This window comes from Uloborus diversus, chromosome 3 (genome assembly GCF_026930045.1).
Source record: "Uloborus diversus isolate 005 chromosome 3, Udiv.v.3.1, whole genome shotgun sequence".
Lineage (NCBI taxonomy): Eukaryota > Metazoa > Arthropoda > Arachnida > Araneae > Uloboridae > Uloborus > Uloborus diversus.
In genome coordinates, this window is record NC_072733.1 from 89,079,942 (window position 1) to 89,103,863 (window position 23,922).

The 23,922-nt window shown below is 35.9% G+C and overlaps 1 protein-coding gene across 1 annotated transcript in view; it reads right to left on the minus strand.

Annotated features, from left to right (window-relative positions):
• LOC129218051 (alanine--glyoxylate aminotransferase-like) overlaps nucleotides 1-20,826 on the minus strand; it is a 99,754-nt gene extending 78,928 nt beyond the window's left edge. Inside the window, exons 1-3 of the mRNA XM_054852235.1 lie at nucleotides 20,417-20,826; nucleotides 12,196-12,354; nucleotides 8,169-8,361 (exon numbers count right to left, since the gene is read on the minus strand). Coding sequence (XP_054708210.1) covers nucleotides 8,169-8,361; nucleotides 12,196-12,351 — 349 coding nt within the window. The 5' untranslated portion in view covers nucleotides 12,352-12,354; nucleotides 20,417-20,826. The remainder of the gene's footprint in view (nucleotides 1-8,168; nucleotides 8,362-12,195; nucleotides 12,355-20,416) is intronic.
• Nucleotides 20,827-23,922: the final 3,096 nt, after the last annotated feature.

Below are 23,922 nucleotides of genomic sequence, written 5' to 3' on the forward strand. Positions count from 1 at the left end.
CCCCCTACCCACAAACACTCATACACACAACTACCCACACACTCATGCCTACACACAGACACATATTCCTACACACACATACACATTCCCCCCCCCTACCACAAACACTCATACACATAACTACCCACACACTCATACCTGCACACAGACACAAACACACACGCCTACATACACACACACACACACACTCGTGATTGCGAAAAACATAATTTGAATTCCAGATGTCAAAATTCAAATTATTATTATTATTTTTTTTTTTTTTGCTTTCTCAAAATTACGATTTTTTCATCACTTACAGATATATTTTTAAGCCAAAATTGTTACCTTTCATCTATTATTGCAGAAAAAAAGCCAACAATATTTTATAGTTTCTATCAAAGACTCAAAGACTTTAAACTAAAAATTTATCTGAACAATATAATATATAGTGAACAATTCATTTTAACACATATCCAACGTTCTGTTTTTCCTCCCTCCTGTTTCATCCATTCCCTTTTTTCTAGTTCTCAGAAAATAAGAAAGTCTTCTAAATGCTACGCTGTCGAAGCATCCCCTTTCCTCCAAAACTATTACAAAGCGCCTGAAATTTTGTTTTCAAGGCTCAATTCCCTGAAAATTTCCGGAAGAGAGTTCTTTGAATGCCTTGCCCTCCAACAACATGGGAGATTATGTAATATTCCATTTTTGGGACTTCAATTTCAAAAAAATTGCTGGACCCCTAACGCCAACAAATATGATCCACAGTCGCGTTTTTCAGCAACTACAATTTCGAAAAAATTAAGAAACCTCTGAACTTTTTCTGATTACATCATTGAAAAACGCCCTTTATTAGGACTTCAATTTTGAAAAATTTCCAGAGTAGAGCCCTAGTACAGCCTTTTCCCCTGCCATCATTGAAGGTTGTCTACAATTACGTTTTTAGGACTTCCAATTCGAAATATTGGGACGGAGATGTAAATCGTTTGAAAAATCGATCGAGGACAATCCTTCGAGTCATATTTTCACTAAAGGCAACAAATATGGTATATAATCGCGTTTTAAGACATTAATTTCGAAAATTTTTCAGGGAGGGTTTTCAAACCTTATCTCCCCTTAACATTATCAAAGATCACCTATAAGTTCGATTTTAAAACAAGAATTTTGAAAATTTTCCGGAAGAGACCCCGAAACACCTCTATTTCTACGTACTCATCTTCGAGTACTAATCGACTCCTTTTCAAAACCAGAAGTTTAATCACCTCATTCTCTCCATAAACAATTGTATATATACAATATTCAAGAAGAGATGGAAGCTTCGAAGTCAATTTTTTATGGGGAAAAACGTTTAAAAGCCTCACCCCCCCCCCCGTCTCCCCCTTAAAAAAAATTATTTTCTGGTTGCGCCTCTGCTTCTACCCCTCAGATTCCAGACACTTCTTTTACTGTCCCAGCTCTCCCTACTTCTACAAAGTTCCTACGCCTCTGTTCCTATTGATTCTGCCTTCGAAACTACTTCTAACTTGAAGGCTGCAGTATAGCTTCTCAGTCGTTTAGGAGCCATTTCAAAGTAACTCGGTGAAAAAAAGATAAGCAAGAAACGCACGAACTATAGCAAAAGAAGCGACGATGTGAGTGACTAAAATTAGAGCTAGGAGACAGAGAAACAAGTTTCCAATTAGGTCGCTTGACCACTCCGAGCAACCCACTTTTGTGACAAGAGTAAATCCCCTTTAGAGAACTGGAACGGCTACCCCCCCCCTAACAATGCTCCTCCCCTGACCCACTGTCCCCCCTTCGCTCCGATGGTGCTTGCTCACCCACGTGATTCTGCGTTTCTCTCCTCAGTGAAACACGTGCAATCGCTGACTCACCTCCTCTCCCTCCCCGTTTCGACCTCGTCGCCTTAGGTCGAAGGGCAAAGGATTTCGCAAAATAAAAGGAATCGATGTGGCGCCATCTATTGGCAGCATTTTCAACTTTTTGACAAAAACTCAGATATTTTTTTTTTACTTGAAAAAAATAAAAACGACACTGTACCCGCCGCACTCATTATATGCGCCGCACAGGCATTATTTTTACTGTTTTTCTTGTATGCACCGCGGCGCTTATTCCCGAAAATACGGTAATTGTAATTTATTCCTTTTTTAGAGTATTTATACTTGAAAACCTTATATTTTTTTTCAGTGCATGAGTGTCGGTTTATAAAATCAGCCGCTTTATAAAATCAAATGTCCTCAGAACGAATGTGATTTTAATAAGCGGCGGGCACTGTACTATGAAAAATCTAAGAAACCAATGCAAGCATATGTATGTTCAAAACAAATGAAAAATAAGAATACTTGTTCAAAATTTATACTTCTCCGTAAAATCAATCATGTTAAAATCAATAATGTGTCATAAAATAATAATATTAAAATAAGAAACCAAATACAAATACAAATACAAATGTGACGACCAGCAACAGGCTCTGGGCCCAGCTAGGCTGGTCCTAGTCAATTAATTAGTCCCCAATGAAGATCAATGGCCCTCTTAAAGCTATCCACTCCTTTGCTCATTACCGCCTCTTCCGGTAAGCTATTCCAAGTGCCCACGACCCTGCTAAAGTAGTAGTTTTTCCTGATTTCCAAGTTAGCCTGAGATTTAAATAGCTTAAAACAATGACCCCTTGTCCTGCTTTCCCCGCAAAAATTTAATCCATTTACATCTTTCATTTTGATAAATTTAAATAACTGAATCATGTCCCCTCTGACTCTCCTTTGCTCCAGGCTATACATGTTAAGCCTATTAAGTCTGGTATCATAATCTAAATCTGAGAGTCCCCTTACTAATTTAGTTACCCTTCTTTGAACCCTTTCCAATACAAAAATATCTTTCTTCAGATAAGGCGACCAAAACTGAACAGCATACTCCAAATGAGGTCTTACTAAACTCCTATATAAAGGCAGAAGAACTTTCTTAGATTTGTTTGAAATAGATCTATTGATGAACCCAAGCATTTTGTTGGCTTTGTTACTAGCAATACTGCACTGTTGACTAAACTTGAAGTCCTGATTTATAAAGATACCCAGATCCATAACATTTTCTGCCTGATTTATGACTGAACCCTGTAAACGATATCTCATACGCTTATTTCCATGACCTAAGTGTAGCACTTGACATTTCCCTACATTAACTGCCATACCCCATTTATCTGCCCACTTAGTAATATGATCTAAATCCTCTTGCAGCTGTTTTACTTGTTCTTCATTTTCGACAATCCCCATAACTTTTACATCGTCAGCAAAACAATTCATGCTTCCCGAAATATTTTCATTGATGTCATTCATAAATATAATAAACAAAAGAGGCCCTAAAACTGATCCCTGAGGAACCCCACTTAAAACATCACTCCAATTAGAATGATTTCCTCTCACAACTACTCTTTGCTTTCTACCAGTAAGCCAATTTCTAACCCAAAGTAAAGTTTTTCCTCCTATTCCAATGTCAGCTAACTTGCTGAGAAGAGCAACATGCGGTACCTTGTCAAAAGCTTTTTGAAAATCAATATAAACAACATCCACACATTTTTTGTTATCTAAAGCTGAGGTAACCTTGTCGTAGAAATGCAATAAATTAGTAGTACAGGATTTACCTTTCCTGAAACCATGCTGCAAACTAGTCAACAGACCGTTAGTCTCTAAGAATTTCATGATCTTAATTTTGATCAAAGTTTCGAAAATCTTACAAATCACTGAAGTCAAACTTACAGGTCTATAATTCCCAGCAATACCTTTAGACCCCTTCTTGAAGAGTGGCGTTATGTTAGCCAGCTTCCAGTCCTCTGGCACCGTCCCCGAGTTATAAGAAGCATTGAAAATATTCAAAATAACATCCACTAATTCCTCTGTGCATTCAACTAAAATTTTTGGATAAATATTATCTGGTCCCGGAGCTTTAGTTGCTTTAATCTTTTTCAAATGAAATAAAACCTCCTCTCTGGAAAATACAAAATCCTCAAGCTGTATAATAGCTTGTGTCTTGTTAGTGTCAACTGTTGAGATACAGTTATCGTTAAACACACTGGAAGAAAAGTTATTTAGAACATTTGCAATATCCCTATCGTTTTGGATTAAATTTCCATACTCATTAACCAAAGGCCCAATTTGACTGTTTCGAGCTTTCCCAGAATTAGCGTAAGCAAAAAACCTCTTAGGTTCCCATCAATGTCATCTGCCAGCCTTTGCTCCAATTCCCTTTTCTGAATCCGTACCAAATACTTAAAATTTCGCCTTGCCTTACCATACTGGAGCCTCTCCGCACTCTGACCAGTTTCTTTAAACTTACGAAAAGTGGCTTGCTTATAATTAAGAGCTTCTTTAGTCTCCCTGGAGAACCACATGGGCCAAATTTTGGTACTAACACCTTTTCTCCGAAATGGAACATAGTCCCCAACCGTTTTAGCAAGTTTATCCTTAAATTCCGTCCACTGCTGATCTACGTCGCTATTTTCCAATCCTGACGAAAAAACCTCTTTCAAGCTCTGCCTAAGTGCAACAAAATCAGTGTTTCTGAAATTGGGCACAAACCTAAAATTATCATCTTTGCACACTTCAAATTTAACACGGAACCTAATGCTGTTATGATCACTATCTCCAATATGCGCCCCTACACACAACCCCTGAACAAAACTACCTATGTCACAAAAAACTAGATCCAAAATCGCCTCCTCTCGAGTTCCCTGAGTTACAACTTGATCTAAGAAACAGTCACCAATTACTTTTAAAAATTCCTCTTCTTTGCCATTACCAGGACAAAAATTATTCCAATCAATACCCGGAAAATTGAAATCCCCCATTATGATAACGGATCCCTTACTGGACATGTCACTAATAATACGGTACATCTGTTCATCTTGTCCCTGGTTTGAATTAGGTGGCCTATAAATGTTTCCAAAGCGTAGCTTTTTGCCCTTACTACTCATCAACTCCAGCCAAACCATATCAATATCAGTAGGCTTATCATTTATGACCAATTCATTGCAAATAAAATTGTCTCTAACATAAAATAAAACCCCACCACCTCTTTTACCTACTCTATCCTGTCTGAACAAATTATACCCAGCAATATGTAATAACTCTACATCAGATTCGGTAGCCCATGTCTCTGTAATTCCAATAACATCCAACTTCTCATTCATAACTATGCTTTTCAATTCATCCATCTTGTTCCTAATACTGCGAGCATTGGTATAGAAAACTTTAAGCATGCCTAAGTTGCTTTCATTTAACACCCTGAAATTTCCTAAATTACAATTGTTAACATTACTACTCTTGTTCGTCACTTTATTTCCATTTCTAGCAATACCCAAAAAAATTTCATTCTCTCGATACCTGATGCTTGAACCATGCTCCCCATTCCAACTTAGTTTTTTGACTCCAAAGCCCTTAAAATTAATCCACTAACCATTTTGACCCCTGTAGAGCTCAGCTGCAGGCCATCCCTAGCAATCCAATCCCGTTTACAATGACTCCATACATCAATGAACCTGATACTGCGCTTTTCGCAAATTGACTTCAGTAGCAAGTTCATACACCTTGCACGTTGATTTAGCCAGCTCCTATGCACCCCATACCTTGGAAGCAAACCAACCACTTGGACATTCGTCGAAAAGCTGGTTGCTTTATCCAACAGGGATTCCCATTCCCTAGAAAACTCCTCATTTTTACTGTGGCCTACATCATTTGTTCCCACCCACAAAGTAACCATGTCCTCCTTATTCAATACTCCCTTCTTTTCAGCAACCATATTAACGTCTTTTACCCGAGCCCCTGGTAAACAACACCTAGCCACCTTACGCTTTACTCTCCCAACTGTGTTACCCACCTCCCTTACCATAGAGTCCCCCAAAATTACACCCTTAGTTTCCCAATCTAAATCCTCATTTGAAACTTCCCCCTTAATCTCTGGAACATTTATACCCTCTACAACTGGCCTACACCCTAATGCTAACTGGGCTTCCAAAACTAGCATCTTAAGTCTTAAGTCTGAGAGTTCAGCACATTTAGTGCAAATATAATCCTCCTCAAAAACAGACTCATTTTCCCCCTTATACAGGCAGAACATATGACATAAATCACAAGAGATCCACCTGTCCCCCTTCCCACTCTTTACCTCTTTCATAATGCATATAACACCCATTTCTACTCAGTGAATATGTTCCAAAAGGCAAAACAGAAAGATAAAAATGCAAAAAAAACACAGAATAAATACTAAAAACAGCAGTAAATAAACAGTTGCTACACCCAATAAAGCACACAAGATCAAAAACCAGGAGATCACCACATGTTAGGCTTAGCTCCAAAAAATGCAAAAACACTTCAAGAATACAATAACAGCAAAAATGAGCCCCCAAAACACAATAAAACTAAATTACATGATAAAGTGAAGTAAAAAAACCTAAAACTAGACAGTAATAATGAAAAATTATAGTAAAAAAACACTTATCAAATTAGCAGCAATAACACTCCCTGCATCACAGGCGCCCTCTAGTGGCCAAAACCGCCAGTCAATTTAAACTGACATAGGAAAAAAAGTCAATTTAAACTGTATTGTAACTGTAAAAGTCAATTTTAACTGGTAAATAAGTCAATTTAAACTGACATAGGAAAAAAAGTTCATTTTTCAAAATGGGAGTGGGGGGGGGGGAGATTTAGAGGACCCAAATGGATGAAACACAACATGCAACATTCGCCAAAGCACATGATTGATGTTGACATGTTTTTGAAATACAAAGTTTTACTAAAATGAAGAACAAATTAAGAAAATTTAATTTAAATATTCAAATAGTAGATATATTTTTTAAAAGCTCATTGAATAAAATAATTCATTTTCAAAATAGATACAAATTCTACAAAAAAAGTAATTTTTAGCAAAATACATATTTAATTCACTAAAAATTGCTTTCCATTGCATTACAAGGTCATTCCTGTCTTTATTCTAGAAATGGAAGCTCAAAAAGCAATGGCAAACAGAAAGATATGTGGAAGTTTAAAAATAATTCTAAACTGTTTGAGTCTACCAAACTCGTCGCTGAATTTACGGTGAAAAACTGAAGGGATCTCTGGTGCAATATGTGGTGGGTTGGAGGGGGGGGGGCATTTTATAATCAAATACACCTATGAACAATCAAAAAGTGGTAAAATTAATCATCAAAAATTTTACTCAAATATCAAAACATTAATTTTTTCAAAGGGAAAGTTAATAAAAAAATGGGAGTGAAAAAAGAAAAGAACGAAAAAGCAGGGATTCGCTGAAAAGCGGGAGTCAACCACCAAAACAGGCAGCTGCATCTTTTCACTATTGTAGTTTGGCAAAAGAAAAAAGGGATGTGTTTCATTTTGGTACCATGATTTAAGGATTAAAATTTCGCAAACTGTTGTGCAAATTTTCTACTTCTGAATATTTTTTAATACACCAAAACTACACAAATGTTCTAAATTTTGATAAACTTTAAAAACCATATTTTGACACATTTTACTTTGACTTGAAAGGTATTAAAGTTACATTGGTTCTTTTACTGTAAAGAACTTGTATTTTTCTTCTGCAAACGTGAATTTTTTCAAAATCTAGATTAAAAGAAAATATTCAAAAACGTTTATCTACACTTTTAAGACAATTGCTGAACGCTCTGAAGGCAAAAATTTGAAATCCTGCCAAGAATACAAAGAGATTGCACATTTCAATGCAATTGATACAGTAAATAAGAACAGGAAGAGAGAAAAAAAATTTAAAAGTCTTTCCTGATATTTTTTACAATAAGATTAAATCTTATGATCAAAAATAGTAGTTTAATAGTGAAATTTAAAGTACCGATAACACAAGATAAACACAGAAAAAAAAGACAAAAAGTGAACAACTTTGAAGGGATCATTAGTGAACATTTTGCTTTGCCCCAAATAAATACATTGAAAACCTTCTTTCAACAGTAGCCTCGCCAAGGGAAAAAAATAACAATTTTACACATTACCATAGAAAAAAACGAATTTCAGGAAAACATTACAGAAATAACAAAAAAAGAGGAAAATGACAAAAAAGAGAAAAATTGCGGATCTAAGGAAGAATCTCATGCCTCTTCAAAATAGACTAACATTTAACAAGTTTATGCAAATGAGACAAAAATATAACAGAAAATTGTGAATATTTGTTTTTACCTATTCGTCTTCCAATTTCAACAGCTCTGTCTCCCCAAATACTTGATGATGCAACAAGAAGGACGTCTCTCTGCTCCAAAATGTTACAAAGGGCTGCTTCCATTGCACAATGTCCTGTTCCACTGACCGCAAAAGTCATGGGATTATTTGTTTGAAAAGCATATTTGATTCCATTTTTCACTTCTTCCATTATCTTAAAGCATTAAAAAAATGGAAAGGATAATATATTATAACATAAAACAAAAAACACAGAAAAAAAACATTTAACTAAAAATATGCAAAGCAATATACAAACAATAACAGTAATAAACAATTAAAAAAGCAAAAATAACAGCAGGGAGGAATAAACAAAATTTTAAAACGCTAAAGACAAAGGAAAGCTGCTTTGAGATTATATATTATATATATTCTGGGGCATGCACAGACATTTTAGGGCTTGTCACAAATGACTTTTACTAGCCCTCCTCCATATTGTTTACCCCTATGTCCCTGCATATATTTAACCCTCTTTTAAAAAATCTTGGCCCCCCTTTGGGCTTGGGCCAAAGGTGTTCCTGTTTCCCTTCCCACTGTACACGACCTTGTATATATCAATGGGTTGAGAACATTTAAAATTTTCAAAAAGACAGGGCCAGATTAAGGTGTGAGCTCCTGGGGCATGGCCCCAGGGAACCAAAAAGTAAGGACATAGAGTTGGAAGGCTCTGAAGCTTGAGGTTTTTCTTTTTTCGAACAAAAAGGTTGTAATTCATATTGCACAAAATCAAAATCCCAATCCCATTAATAAAAAAAAAAGCTACTGCCACTCCAAGCTCAATATTTTATATTTACACTACTCATGTTTACTCATTATATTTACACTATTCACCCATATATTACATATATGTAATAATATTATTACATTTAAATATTATGTAGTAGATACTTTTAATATTTACATCTCATTGCAACCAGCACTTAACTAAGTCACCACTAATCCAACTCTGCAGAAAAGTATGGCCTCTTTTTCCATATTTTTTATAAAATTTGTTTTCTTGAACACCACATGCAGGCGCATCATTTGGGGGGGGGGGGGTCGAGGGAGGTTAATTACTCTCCCTCCCAGAAATGAAAAATTAATATTATTACACATAAGTGGTCCCGGTTTTTGTTGTTTTTTGATAAAAAATGCATTGAGCATGCATCCATTGTACTCCCCCCCCATAAGAAAAATTCCAAATCAGAAATACAAATGTGACTGTTAGCAACAGGCTTCTGGGCTCCGCTAGGCTGGTCCTAGTCAGTTTATTAGTCCCCAATAATGATCAATGGCCTTCTTAAAGTTATCCACCCCTTTGCTCATTACCGCCTCTTCTGTTAAGCTGTTCCAAGGGCCCACGACCCTACTAAAGTGGTAATTTTTCCTAATTTCTAGGTTAGCCTGATATTTGAATAGCTTAAAACAATGACCCCTCCTCCTGCTTTCCGTGATAAAATTTAATCCACTACCATCTTTCATTTTGATAAACACCTGAATCATGTCCTCTCTGACTCTCTTTTGTTTCAGGCTATACACATTAAGCGTATTACGTCTGGTATCATAATCTAAATCTGAAAGTTCCCTTACTAATCTAGTTACCTTTCTTTGAACCCTTTCCAATACAAAAATATCTTTCCACAGATAAGGCAACCAAAACTGAACAGCATACTCCTATATAAAGGCAGGAGAACCTACATAGATTTGTTTGAAATAGATCTATCGATAAACCCAAGCATTCTGTTGGCTTTGTTACTTGCAATGCTGCACTGTTGACTAAACTTGAAATCCTCATTTATTAAGATACCCAGATCAATAACATTTTCTGCCTAACTAATGACTGAACCCTGTAAATGATAACTTGTACACTTATTTCCATGACCTAAGTGTAGCGCTTGACATTTCCCTTTATTAACTGCCATACCCCACCTATCCGCCCACTTAGTAATATGATCTAAATTCTCTTGAAGCTATTTTACTTGTTCTTCATTTTTTACAATCCCCATAACTTTTACATCATCAGCAAAACAATTGATGTTTCCAAAAATATCTTCATTGATGTCATTCATAAAAATAATAAGCAACAGAGGCCCTAAAACTGATTCCTGAGGAATCCGGCTTAAAATATCACTCCATTTAGAATGATTTCCCCTCACAACAACTCTTTGTTTCCTTCCAATCAGCCAATTCCTAACCCAAACTAAAGTTTTTCTTCCTATTCCTATAGCACCTAGTTTGCAGAGAAGAACAACATGCGGTACCTCATCAAAAGCTTTTTGAAAATCAATATAAACAACATCCACTTGTTTTCTAAAGCCAATGTAACCTTGTCATAGAAATGTAATAAATTAGTAGCACAGGATTAACCTTTCCTGAAACCATACGCAAACTAGTCAACAGACAATTAGTCTCTAAGAAACTCACAATCCTAATCTTGATCAAAGTTTCAAAAATCTTACAACCAGTGGCGCAGTTAGAAAATTTTTCTGGGAGAGGTTTTCAAAATCGAAAACTGTTGCTTTCTTTCCCATTCATTTACAATGCGTAATTATTCAATATCAAAGAGTTTCTATATATAAGTAATTATTCATTCTAAGTACTTGCTTAAAAACAATTAATAATTCATATTGATATCACTATAAAATGAAGTGGGAAAAAGCACAGAATATTTATCATTATTTTTACTTAAATCTTGCATTCATTTTTTTTTCTTCCAGATCATTTAAAACCTCTTCCTCAAATACATTCATGTCTTGATGAGTGTCAAATGCTAGCTAATAACTGTTTCGATCTTTAGATGAGAATTGGTAAAGAGCATCAGAAAATCTGGTGCAGTAGACTCTCTCTCTTTGTAGGCTTCCTCTCTCTAAATTTCCCTAAAAAGGATTTGTGCAATGATGGAACTGCTGAGGGACCACGATACCCTGTAGAGCTTTATTAACACCATTTTAGCTATCTTATACCGGTGGGAATGTGGAGTGCTCATCATGAAATATAACATTTATATTTAAGAATTGAAAAGTAATTTTCGACTGCTTCCCGATCATTAAAAGTAGTAAGATATTTTGTTGAAACCTATTCTGCTTGGAAAAGCTCAAACACTCTCTGCTTTTATTCCCTTGATTTTAACGGAGGAAATGAATGTGCTTGTGTTCTGGGAGGGGTTTTAACCCCAAAACCCCTCCCATGGCTGCGCCACTGCTTACTGAAGTCAAACTTACAGGTCTATAATTCCCTGCATTACCTTTAGACCTTTTCTTGAAGAGGGATGTTATGTTAGCCAGTTTTCAGTCCTCTGGCACTGTCCCTAAGTTATAAGAAGCATTGAAAATATTTAAAATATTATCCAATAATTCCTTTGCACATTCAACTAAAATTTTTGGATAAATATGATCTGGTCCCAGAGCTTTAGCTGCTTTAATTTTTTTCAAATGAAATAGAATCTCCTCCCTGGAAAACTCAAACTCCTCAAGCTGTATAATAGCTTGTGTCTTGCTAGTTTCACGGGCCTGATCACATGCTCATTTTGTTCAACTTTTATTCAACATCTAATACACAGGTTGAAGCAGATGATTGCAAAAATGCTCATTACAATTAATTTGGTTCAAACTTCGTAACGATAAGAAATCAGTTTTTGAAAAGTTAGCATAGTTAGTCAGTGGTTCTGAAGAAAGAAAAAAAAATTGTTTCGACTCACAATAGGGATTGATGCAACAACAAAACAGTTTGATATATTTTTAATGTCCATTGAAATATGTTTAGATTCTAATTTTAAATTTCTGAAGGTCAGAAGTACATAAATTACATAGGTAATATATTAATTTTTAGTTACTAGAAGACATTTATGGTTTTAATCTCTTTAAATGTCAATTTTGGCTAAGGTGAGAAATTTGGCTTAAAGTCAATCAGGACTCAAATCAACAGGTCTTAGCATCATCTAAAATCCAAGGAAACCTTCATCAAGCAATAGATAGATAATAATGCATAATTTAATATAAATTATTGTACCTACATTCAGAAAATCTTCATCTAAATGACCAAGCATCTGGAAAGAAGATGCTTTCAATATATTTTCCGAACAGTTTGATGGTCCAGGGCCCAAAAGAAGTTTTTGAGGAATATGAAGAGGTAAGAGTAATGATGAAGGAGGGGGAATCATAAAAGCCATTATCTGAAAAATTATGTAGTGAAAAAGTATTATCTTAAAGTCAAATAATTTTTAAAAATAATTATTTTACAGCACATACATGTATTACATTAAATGAGCTTAATTATTAAGAATTAATCATGTTTCCTCCACTTTCATTAGAAGAGGTAGGAGGAGGTGGGGCACGTTGGACCGGTCTCAATTATTTTAATACTATTGATATTTTTTATTTTATTTTATGACTAACAAATAGAACATATGGTCCTACAAATCTGATAATGAAATCACATGGTATATTGAACAATTTTTATTCCAGAAAGTGTTATTTCAGTAGTCCTGAGTAATTTTCTGGAAACTAACTTAATTTTTTTAATGGTTTTCATCAAGATTGCGGGGAAAAAAATTGAACTCCTTTCTTAAAGTTAGTTTATTTAGTTCATACTAATTGGCAATGTTTTCATTTTTTGTCAAAAAGAAAAAAAGTATGACAGCACTTTTTCAGATTAAGAAGGTGAGGTAGGTTGGTCTACTCTTTGTGGGGCATGTTGGACCAAACCAATCTACCCCACATAATTTTAAAACTTTTTTTTCTCTTAAATCTCAATAATTATAACAATATTCTCACTGTTTCTATATTATATATTCATTTCATTTCATGTTACACATGTTTTGAAATAATATTAACCTAAACCTAGGGTAAAAAAAGCAAAGATATATTTTATAATTATTTAACAAAAATTATACTAAATTAATTTTACCAAAAGATTTATTTCATATCTCTCTGCACTTTTTTACTATTTATATTTTCAAATATACTTTTAAATTTTTGCAGACAATTGTTTTGTAAGAGTGAACAAAGTTCCTGTATTAAACATTTTTTTTTTTTTTTTACTAAACAAGCATTACTACATAGAAACAAAATAAAACAAATAATTGATTAAAGCAATAAAAAAATATAGTTTTACTTAAGATTATCCAATTTTGATTTTAGAACACAAAGACGTGCTAACTTAAAGCTGTTAATTTTATTGTACTTTTTCTTTGAAATATATGGTATTAGTATAAGAAGATGCAATGCAATGAAGAAGAAAAAAGATCTTTTCTCCTCAAATATTGATGTAACTTTGCATAAAAGTAACCTTCCAAAACCCAGTCCAATAAAAGTGCTACTTCCAAAGCTCAAGAAGTAGCACTTACATTCCCAGATATCATTTAACGCATCTTTAATTAACTTTAACCTGCATTAATTGTCTCATGAATGTTCAATAATTGATTTTTTGTTTGAATTTTAAAAAATACTTGTGTACTAATGGTGAATACTTATTGCTGTTTTTAAATGAAGAAGATTTATCTATTAACATCAATTTAATATGGTATATTGATCTTTAAACTCCATATTTTTCACCCTACACACAAAAAAGAGGTAGTTACAAAGTTTGATAGTATTTATTATTAAAATTACAACAAATATTGTTTGAGTTATGCGATCCAATGTGCCTCACCAGGCGGACTTACGAAGTTCTGTTAAAATATTAATATAAAAAAATTTATCAATTCAACACTTCCAGAAAAATCTGTGGTGTTGAGAAGTGGTTAGTAAAACTTATTGTAGAAAATTGAACTGCTCATTAAATTTTTTTGGTAAGATGAAAAATGATAAGCAAAAAAGTGGATCAACGTGCCCCCACCTCCCCTTACACATGCTTTACGAGAGTTCCCATTACAAAAATGAATTTATGTAAAGCACTGTCCAAGGGGAAAGGTTTTAAGGGTTAAACCTCTATCATTTGAGAAAAATCAATACAGAGCAAAATGAAAATTTGAAGCATTGCTACAATTTATTACATTCCCCATTTTACTGACTGAAATTGTATTTTGAAAACTCTGGCTGTGGCCACTAGAAGTGGTGGATCTAGAACTTGAGCAAGGAGGGGGAGGGGCTAACCTCAGTCCAAGTGGAGCGTCACCGTTTTAGAGGGTCTTTTTCGTCGTTTTTGTGGATACTGTCAATCTCAGTTGGGGGGGGGGGGGCATCGCTCTTAGAGGGACATCCACCCTTGTTTAAACAATATGAAATTTTCTCTACAAGGGGTCCCTCTCCCGCAAAATTTAAATTCAGGACTTTAAATACGGTTTTTTACTTGAAATAAACTTATATAGTATACTGAAGAATATAAATAATTTCGTGAACATTTCAAAGGTCAGAAAACACTATATGCACATCATTTGGATATACATTACCCCCGAGGGTCCCCTGTTCCTGTCACTGACGTGACATACCAGATGGGAGTCCCTCGGGAAATAAGTGGATATACAGCTACAAATTACGGCCCCATGACCAGAGCTAAGACGGAATTGTAAGCAAACACTGAAAATGTCAGTTGCAGCATCCGGAGATTGCAGCTGCGTTCTAAATTTATGCTCATAAGTCTGAAGTAGCTAAAACCATGCTCAGGCAAAAACCTCTTATAAAGCTGAGTAGATTATCACACTGGTAGATAAAAACACATTCGCATGAACAGAAAGAGGTCTGCAAACATGGTATGGCTCCCTATCGAAAAAACGAAGATAAAAGCTAGAGTATAAACATTATACCCCAGCCATTGCTAGAGAAAGGTAGTAAAAAGAAGCAGATGTTGTGAAGGGGTCAGGACTCTCCCCGCAGAAATTTAAAAATTGATGCCAGAAATGAAATTTTCAAAACGTTTTGGCGGTAAAGTTAGGTGAGATGGGGTTGAGGTTCCTTCCCGAATATTTTCCCTTACTACAGTGAATTTCAAGCTTGCTTTAGCGATATAGGGAATTGAATGCTCTTTTCCAGAAATTTGTACAAATAAAAGGTTAAAAACGCAATTTTATGCTATCTGTGAAGGTCCAGGGCAGGCCCAGATTTACGTACCCGCAGACCCCACCGATGTTAGGAGGGGCGTCCTTAAGGGGCCCAACGACCTAAGAAATTGAATGAAGAAAATTGAAAAAAATTAGCATGAAGACTTATTAACATTGAAAACTGCTTGCCTAGGGAAGGGCCCTAAAGATTTCGCTGCTCTCTCTCAAAGTTTTTCCCTCTAGCACTCGGGAAAATCAAGCTACCTTTGGAGAAGCTAGGAGAGGAATTCTTTGGTGATTTACTTTGAAAATTTTCAAAATTGGAGTCTTTTAAGAAGGAGTTTTACACAACTTCCGGTACTAGGTGGCTCTCCTCCGGAAGTCTTTTGACATTGAACAGTCCAATTTAGGCTATAACTGGTGACGTTTAGGAAATTAAGAGGGTTGGGAGACCCTCTGGAAAAGTTTCGTCAGTAAAGTCTGGAAAGACACAATTTTAGTCGATGATTGGTTAAGTTTAGAAAATGGAAATTTTTGGAGGCTCTCTATGAAAATATTTTTAACAACTAAGTCTTCAAAAGGCTTGTCCTTGGTGGCGTTTCATCTGGGGAAATAGAAAAAGTTCACGGGCTGTCTCTGGAAGTTTATTGACCCTAAAGATCGAAAAAAACTCAACTGTACGCCTTAATCTCCTAATGTCACGAAAGTGATGTCAGGTCTTTATTCCGGAATTTTTTCAAAAGTGAGGTCCTAAAGATGTGACTTAAGGTTTAGGTTTGGTAAGCATAGAGGAAAGAATACCCCCTGCCTCCTCTTGACTATATCGGCCTCTTTCCCTCCCGAAATCTCTTTCCAAAAGTCATTTTTAGGTTGCATGTGAAGAAAAAAGATTCAGGGATTCTCCTGAGGAATTTTTCTAAAACGAAATTTAAAGCCATCTGTGTTTGATACTAGGGAGGAGGTTCTTGAGTCTACCCCTCCGGAAGTTTATAAAAGTTGAAATCTTAGAAGAGCAATTTTTGGTTCTGTTTAAAGATGTTAAGCGTGTAGAGAAGAATTTAGGTATCTTCTTCGGCTAAATTTAGAAAATGAAGTTTCAAACACACAATTTATTCTATATTTTTATAGTAATATTAGGAAAAGAGTGAGTGTTCGAAGATCTTCTCCAGATTTTTTTGAAATCGAAGTCTTTAAAAATGGCATTTCAGGCCCTCATGGACGATGCTAGAAGACGCCTTGGGGTTCCGGGCTGTCTTCTGATTGATATTGAAGTTCTAAAAACACAATTTTAATTTACATTTTGATGAAATGAGTTGTCTCCAAAGGATATGCTTCAAGCTTGAAGTCCTAAAAAGGAATCTTTTTTAGCCATAGTGTTTGAGTTCTGTCACTACAAAATTTCTACATTAAAGCTAGAAACGCAATCTTAATGCTTTTTTTATGGTATTGTTAGGTTAAGGAGATTCGGGATCCCTTCTCCGTACTAAAAACATAAGCTCACTTAGGCGACGGTAAATGTACATATAGGAGCAGTTTCACGCCTGAAGTAGTTTGAAATTAAAACTCCAAAATAAATTTCATTCTATGTTTGTACAAAAAAGGGGGTGAATATTATGTAAATTGGAAAAAAAAAAAAAAAACGTAGAAAATTTTCTCCAGAAATATTTGAAAATAGTGTACTAAAAATGCAAGTAATTTTTGATGACATTAGAGGCCTAAAAGCAGTTTTAGGCTCTCTTTGTAAAAGTATTGCAGTGTTTAAAATCTCCTTAAATTCGGTTTTATCCAGTGCAAGTTCTGACTTCATTGGAAGGAGGAGGGGGGGGGGGGGGCTATAGGCTCGTTAACCTGAGAATGAAATAAAATATATAGCTTTGAATTTGAAACTGATATCATCAGGATGAAGCTATTTCCTCCAAGTCTTCCCATGCCATTGCAAATCCCATTGTAATCTGTTGTACGTTTTGACCGAATGGGAGAAGGAGCTACAGTTCCTTTAGCCCCCCCCCCCCCCCTCAACTCACCGTTAATATGCCACAGTGTATATATTTACTTAAATATAATGCAGATTTAAATTTGGAAAAGTATTGAAGTATTTGAAATCTTTGAAATTTTGGTTTTGTTTTTCTGACCTCATGGGGGGGGGGGGGGGTTGGCTATAGCTCTCTTAACCTGAGGACTTAGTTAAATATATGTGAATGGTTTAGTTTTAAAGTTATAACTTTCAGATTTAAAAAAAAAAAAAAAAATTGCAGAACGAAACTATTTCCTCCAAGCTTTTCCATTCCATTGCAGATCACATTTTAATCTGTTTTTATGTTTTGACCAAATGGGAGAATGGGAGGGGCTACAGTCTCCTAGCTCCCCCTCTTTTCTATAAATATACCACTATATATAGTAGTTATATTTAAATGTAATGCACATTTAAATTCGCAAATGTATTGCAGTATTAAAAGTCTCTGAAATTTTGCAGTATTAAAAGTCTCTGAAAATTGAAGGGGACTATAGCCCCTCTTAGCACCCCCACCCCTTGGATCTGATACTGGCCACTAGGTGGGTGGGGGGTCATAACAGTAGTTATACATGTAAAAAAATATCATGGTAGTATTGGTAACATGGCCGCCCATATACAAAAATTTAAAGGGGGGAGGCGCATATTTCCCCATGGATTAGCAGGATATTTTCCATATTTAAACTAATTTAAGCACAGATTAGAGTTATTAAAATTTAACATTTTTAATAACTTATTCCTAAATTTGTGGAGAAAAAATGTTTTTTTTTTTTTCATTTTGCAAATAAAAAAGTACTAAAAGCAAGAAAGTTCTAAGGTGGGCCTTGAGCCCCCACTTACCCCCCTATATGGGCGCCCTTGGTAACATGGTTTAAAACCAGGGTTGAAACCCTTACCTCTGTTGCATCCCTTATCAGTGATGCAGTCAGAAACAATTTTTGGCGAGGGTTTTCAAAATCCAAAATTATTGCTTTCTTTCCCATTCATTTATAATGTGAAAATATTCAATTTTTCCTAAGCAAAGAGTTTCTGTGGATGAGTAATTATTCATTTAAATAACTTGCTTTAAAATATTTTATAATTTGCATTAATATCATTATGACTTTAAAACTAAGAAAGAGAGAAACAGCTCAGTATATTTTTCATTAGCTTTATTTTAAACTTATATTCATTTCTTTTTTTTTTTTTTTTTTTTTGCGAGTACATTGAAAAGTCTTCCTCAAATACATCAATGTCTTTACGATTGTCAAACGCTAGCTAATAACAGTTTGATCTTTAGATCAGAATTGGGAAGGCTTCCTCTCACTTGGTTTTGCAATAAAGATTTGTGCAGCAATAGAAGTGCTAAGCATAGGCAGCTGGTGCATGAAAAAAGGGGGGGGTGTCAAAAGAAGTGTAGTGTAGGGGTTAGGGGGCATGACCCCTGAGACTTTTTTTTTTTTTGGAAAATTGAGCTATATTACTGAATGGCTTTTAATATTAATGATTTCAGAACTTCTAAAACGCTGTGGAATCAAGCATCAAAAATCGGCACAGATGGCCACCATAGACTCTCCCTCCTTTGTAAAGTTCCACTCTGATGAAATAAGATAAGCAAAGTTAATTCCTTTAGGATCTTTAGCTTTTTACTTTCGTAAAATAAATCAATAAAGCCTATAAAAAATAATTTTTCAATCCATCATTAATTTTTAACACTGAAAAGTGAGGGGGGCAAGGCCCCTTTACATTTGGAAATGTAGGGGGCAGTTGCCCTCTTTGACCGCCCTCCCCCCCCAAACAAGCCGCCTATGATGCTAAAGGACCAAGACCCTCTAGCGCTTTGTTGGGATCATTTCAGCTCTTTAAACTGCTCATCATGAAACATGACTTGTATATTTAAGAATTGGAAAGTAATGCATGACTACTTCCCGATCATTAAAAACGGTAAGATATTTAGTTGAAACGCACCCGGCTAGGAAAAGTTCAAATACTGTTTTTTCCCCCTTAATTTGTGCAGGGGAAATGAATTTGTTTCAGCCCTGGGAGGGGTTTTTACCACAAAACCCATCCTGTGGCTGTGCCATAGCTCCTGATTGCGACGATCAAACGGAAATCAATGACCCATTAGTTTCTTGACAATGTGGGCAAGGAGTAATAACTTTAAAACCCTCCCTTTATGAATTTTTGGTCACGGACCTGAATCTATGTCTGGGAATATAGCAGTAAATCATAGGCAGCTGGTGCACCAAAAACAGGGAGGGGGGTCAAAAGAAGTTTAGGGTGTTAAGGGTTAGGGGGCATTGCCCTGAAACTGATTTTTTTTTATAACTGGACTATATTATTGACATCACTCATTAAAGGACCTCTAAAAATTTGGAAATTGAAATCTAAAATCTGAACGGATGGCCAGTGTGGACTTCTTCCTTCCACTGAAAAGTGGAAGTAACTCTGAAAAGTAAGAGCGCAAGGTCCCTAGACTTGAAAGTGAGGGGGCAGTTGCCCCTTCCCCCTATACAAGCCACCTTTTGATAAATTTGTAAGTAATTAAATTTCTTAAAATATCAAGATGTTTTAGAAGATAAAGGTACCAGGCTGTAGGTTCTTCATTTGGACAATCAAAGTATAGAAGGGCAACTGACCCCTTGGATTTTACAAACATTTTGAAATTAGGCATTTTCGTCCATATTTTGTTGTTTTTTCCCTAAAAATTAATTGAACAGATGTCCTTTGCTCCTCCCCCTCCCCCCCCCCACACACAACAGAAAATTTTGAAATGACTGGCCTGGCTGCATACTCAACAAGTTACCAACACATGCTTATTTTTTCTACATAGTTATCGCTATTATCCAAACATTGGTTGAGCAACATCAAGTTTTTCCATCCTACTTTCGCAGACATGACATTTACTATCTATAGTTGAAACAATATTTTGACTGAGATTTGATTGTAGCATCCTTGGGGAATTTTTGCCCTACACGATGTTTCTGCAGGTTTAGAAATAAGTGGAAGCAACTAACAGATGATCTAAAACTTTCTACTTTAAACTTTTAAGTAATGTTTTGGTTGGGCAATCATCATGACAGTATTTGTACCAAAATATTCACACAAACATAGAGTAAATATTTTATGAGGAAAAGAGCTGCTAGTAAGAATTAGATCGTGATTTGGTGTACATGATAAGAAATATTCAGAACAAAATATTTAGTTTATAATGTCATAGAGATCAAGTAGCTTAAAACTTCAATCATTGAGAAAAATATTACTTACGAACAAAAGCAGGCGAAAAAATAAAAACCTTAAGGAAACATTTATACACCTATTGTTTTCAATTCAATCACATTAAGAGATAACAACGATACCTTGCAAATACGATAAAAGTGCTTATCTAAAAATTACTGATGTGCAAACTCTATCAAAAATGCAGGTGAAATAGTAACCGAATATTTCTCGTCTGAAGTCAAAAAAAAAAAAAAAGAAAAGAAAATGTTAAGAACGCATATTGTGACAATAAAATTTTCGATGTTCAGTACGAATATCGAGAAAAGAAATTCAAACGAGCCGCGCAAACATTTCCATTTCATCCTCCTTCTTTCATTTGGAGGAAAAACATCATTTCAACGGAATTTTGTGAATCTCCATAAATTTCAAATTTTACTACACCAACTAATCGTAATGTGATCATCATTCATGTGTAATCATTGTGTGATTCATATGTACATCAAGGCTGAGTTCGGAAACGATCCACCGGTTAAACCGCGTGGTTAGACCGGTGAGTTTATGACGTATTTGGAATTTCTCTAGAAAACCTGGTAGAACAGCTGTGTTTCCGAACGCTCGTGGTTACACCGCGGTAGTTGTTCAGCAGCAAACGACGCTCCAATCAAAGCATAACTTTCGTAATGGGGGGGGGAAAGTCACGTGCGTTACGATCAAAACATGAAACACGACCGGATTGGCCAACACAGGCTTTGTGACGTATGTGACCTCGCTAACCGCTTCCAGACTGCGCTACGACAGGTTGCTACCGTTGCTACCAAGTCGATCGCCAAAAAACTAGAGTCCCTACAAAAAACGACCGCAGCGTTTCCGAGTGGCACCGAGGCACCGACCCTTGTTTCCAAATGCACCCCAACGTGCACAAGTCTTTCCTCCTAGCATTAAGTTGTGCCTCTGGCTAAAGATCCGCTTTATCAGAATCATATACCGTTGTTCTGCGACGTTTTTTCTGTACTCGAAACCGAGCCTACCACTAGATGGCGCTCTCTCCAACAGCGAGGTAAACTTCAGTGGTTTTAACAGTGGCTAGAATGGGTGTTGTTCGCTATTGGTTTTTTTTTTTCCTTTTTTCTTTTTCTTTCTTTCTTTTTTTTTTTTTTTTTGTACTCGAAACCAAGCCTATCTAGTTTTATGATAATATGATGTAAACAAACCAGGTGATAGAAATGTCAAGGAATTATCGACAAAGGTAGCAGCGTACCAAGGGGTTGACAGGAGTGGCTCTCGCCAGGGGCGCAGCAGCTGAAGGGGGGGGGGGACATTTCGACTAATATTTAAAAAAAGGAAAGAAAAACAGGTTTGTTTTGAAAATTTTTTTGAAAAATTGACCATACAAGTAGAAAAATACTTCTGCAAAAAAAAAAAATAATAATAATAATAATAATAATAAAAGAAAATTAATTTCAATTCTGAAATTTTGAATTCAAATTATGTTTTTCGCAATCACGAACTGAGACAGGACCCTACTCATTGGAGTTATTGTTTCTAGAAACAGCTCCTGCCCCCCCCCCCCCAGGCCTGCATCTCCTCTTGGGCGGTTACATGTGCTTAGTTGTGTGTGTAAGTGTGTAGGCTTGTGTGTGTGCGTAGACCTGTGTGTATGCACGTAGGCGTGTGTGTGTGTGTATGTATGTGAGCGTACGTGTAGGACATGGACGCCTCCGACCAGGAGAAGCGGATAGCTCAGGGCCGAAGCAGCCGCGCCGCGCCGCCTGCAGAGGACGGTGGGCGGTGGTGCTGCAGAGGCTTCTGGTCCAAGCTGAAAAAGGCACGGACCTCAAAAACGGTCAAATGAGAACAATAAGCAATCGTGATTGCTCAAAAAAAAAAAAAAAAAACAATTAATTTGATCTTTGACATCTTGAATTCAAATTATGTTTTTCGCAATCACGAGTGGGTGTATGTAGGCGTGTATGTTTGTGTGTGGGGGTTATGTGTGTTTGTGTGTAGGGGGTATGTGTATGGTTGCGTTCGACGAACCTCACCGGTCGACCAGTAAGTAACCATTTACTAACCGCAGCGTCCTATGATCAACCGGTTACCATTCTAAGCAGTTGATTGGAGCACGTGATCATTAGCTGTCACGTGATTAACTAACCGGTCGCTACCAGTCGTGCTCGTCGAACGCAAGCAAAGTGTGTGTAGGCATGTGTGTTTGTGTCTGTGTGCTGGCATAAGTGTGTGGGTAGTTGTGTGTATGAATGTGTGTGTGGGGGGGGGTATGTGTATGTGTGTGTAGGCATATGTGTTTGTTTCTGTGTGCAGGCATGAATTTGTGGGTAGTTGTGTGTATGTGTGTGTGTTTTTGTTTGTGTGTGTAGGTGTATGTATTTGTGTGTGTGTGTAGTTGTGTATGTATGCGCGTGTGTGTATTACATGGATGCGACCTGGAGACAGCTTTCGCTAGAGGAGCAGCATCGTGAGGAGCCGGTCGACGGTGATGGTGCGAGGGTGGCGGTGGGAAAATAAAATGATAGGACGCCAAAAACAGTCAAGTGAGAACAATAAGCAATCGTGATTGCTCAAAAAAAAAAAAAAAAAACTGGCAAAAGAGCTAGAGGGGAAAATGAAACAATCCTTAATTAATAATTATAATAATAAGGGAATTTTACCCCTCTCGTGAAATTCTATTCCGATTCATTAAGTTAGCTAGACTTATTCACACAATTTGTTTAACTGGGAGCGGTGGTGGAGGGCGTTCTATGCCGAATGATTCCTTTTTTTTTTCGGGGAGGGGCGATATTTTGTAGTGTATAGTTTGAAGGGAATTGTTTTTCTTAGGCTAAGTCTTATTGTAAGAGATAATATAAGCATAATCTTATTTGAACAAAATATTGGGAGGCCTTAATTAGCTAATATGAATTTATTACTTTTATTTTGCCTGTATGTAAATGGTAAACGGTCGTGCTTTTTAGTCAATTTCAGATTAGTCATGCTTTTTTTTTTTGCTATAATAGCATTTTTTAAATGCTTGGATTTTTATTTTATTTATTTTTTAAAATTAAGGTTTCTTTCTTTTTTTTAGTAAATGTGTAAGTTATGTTTATTGTACATTCTCCTAGTGGTTTCTGATTTGAAAAAAACTCTATTAAAGGTTAAAGGTGTTTTGAAAAATAATAGATACATTGCGCTATAAACGGAACGAACAATGTTGATTCGCATTTGGCTCAAGAACGTACATAACTTGTATTTATTAACGCATTGCAAATAGTATTGGTTTAATTAAATTTATGTGAAATGATGTGGGAAGAACTAAAATTTTTGGGGAGGGAAAAATTCTCAATTTGCTGAATGAAATCCCAACTTTACCGAATGATAAAATTCGAGCATGCACACATATACATAACATCTACTGCGAAGGAACATTGGGCATCATTGAAAACAATTAAAAAAAAAAGTGGGGGAAATTTTGAAGTTGTGTCTCCTGATTTATCAAATCAATTCGTCGAATGTCCCCCCCCCCCCAAAAAAAACGTTTTTGGGAAGTCACAGTGACC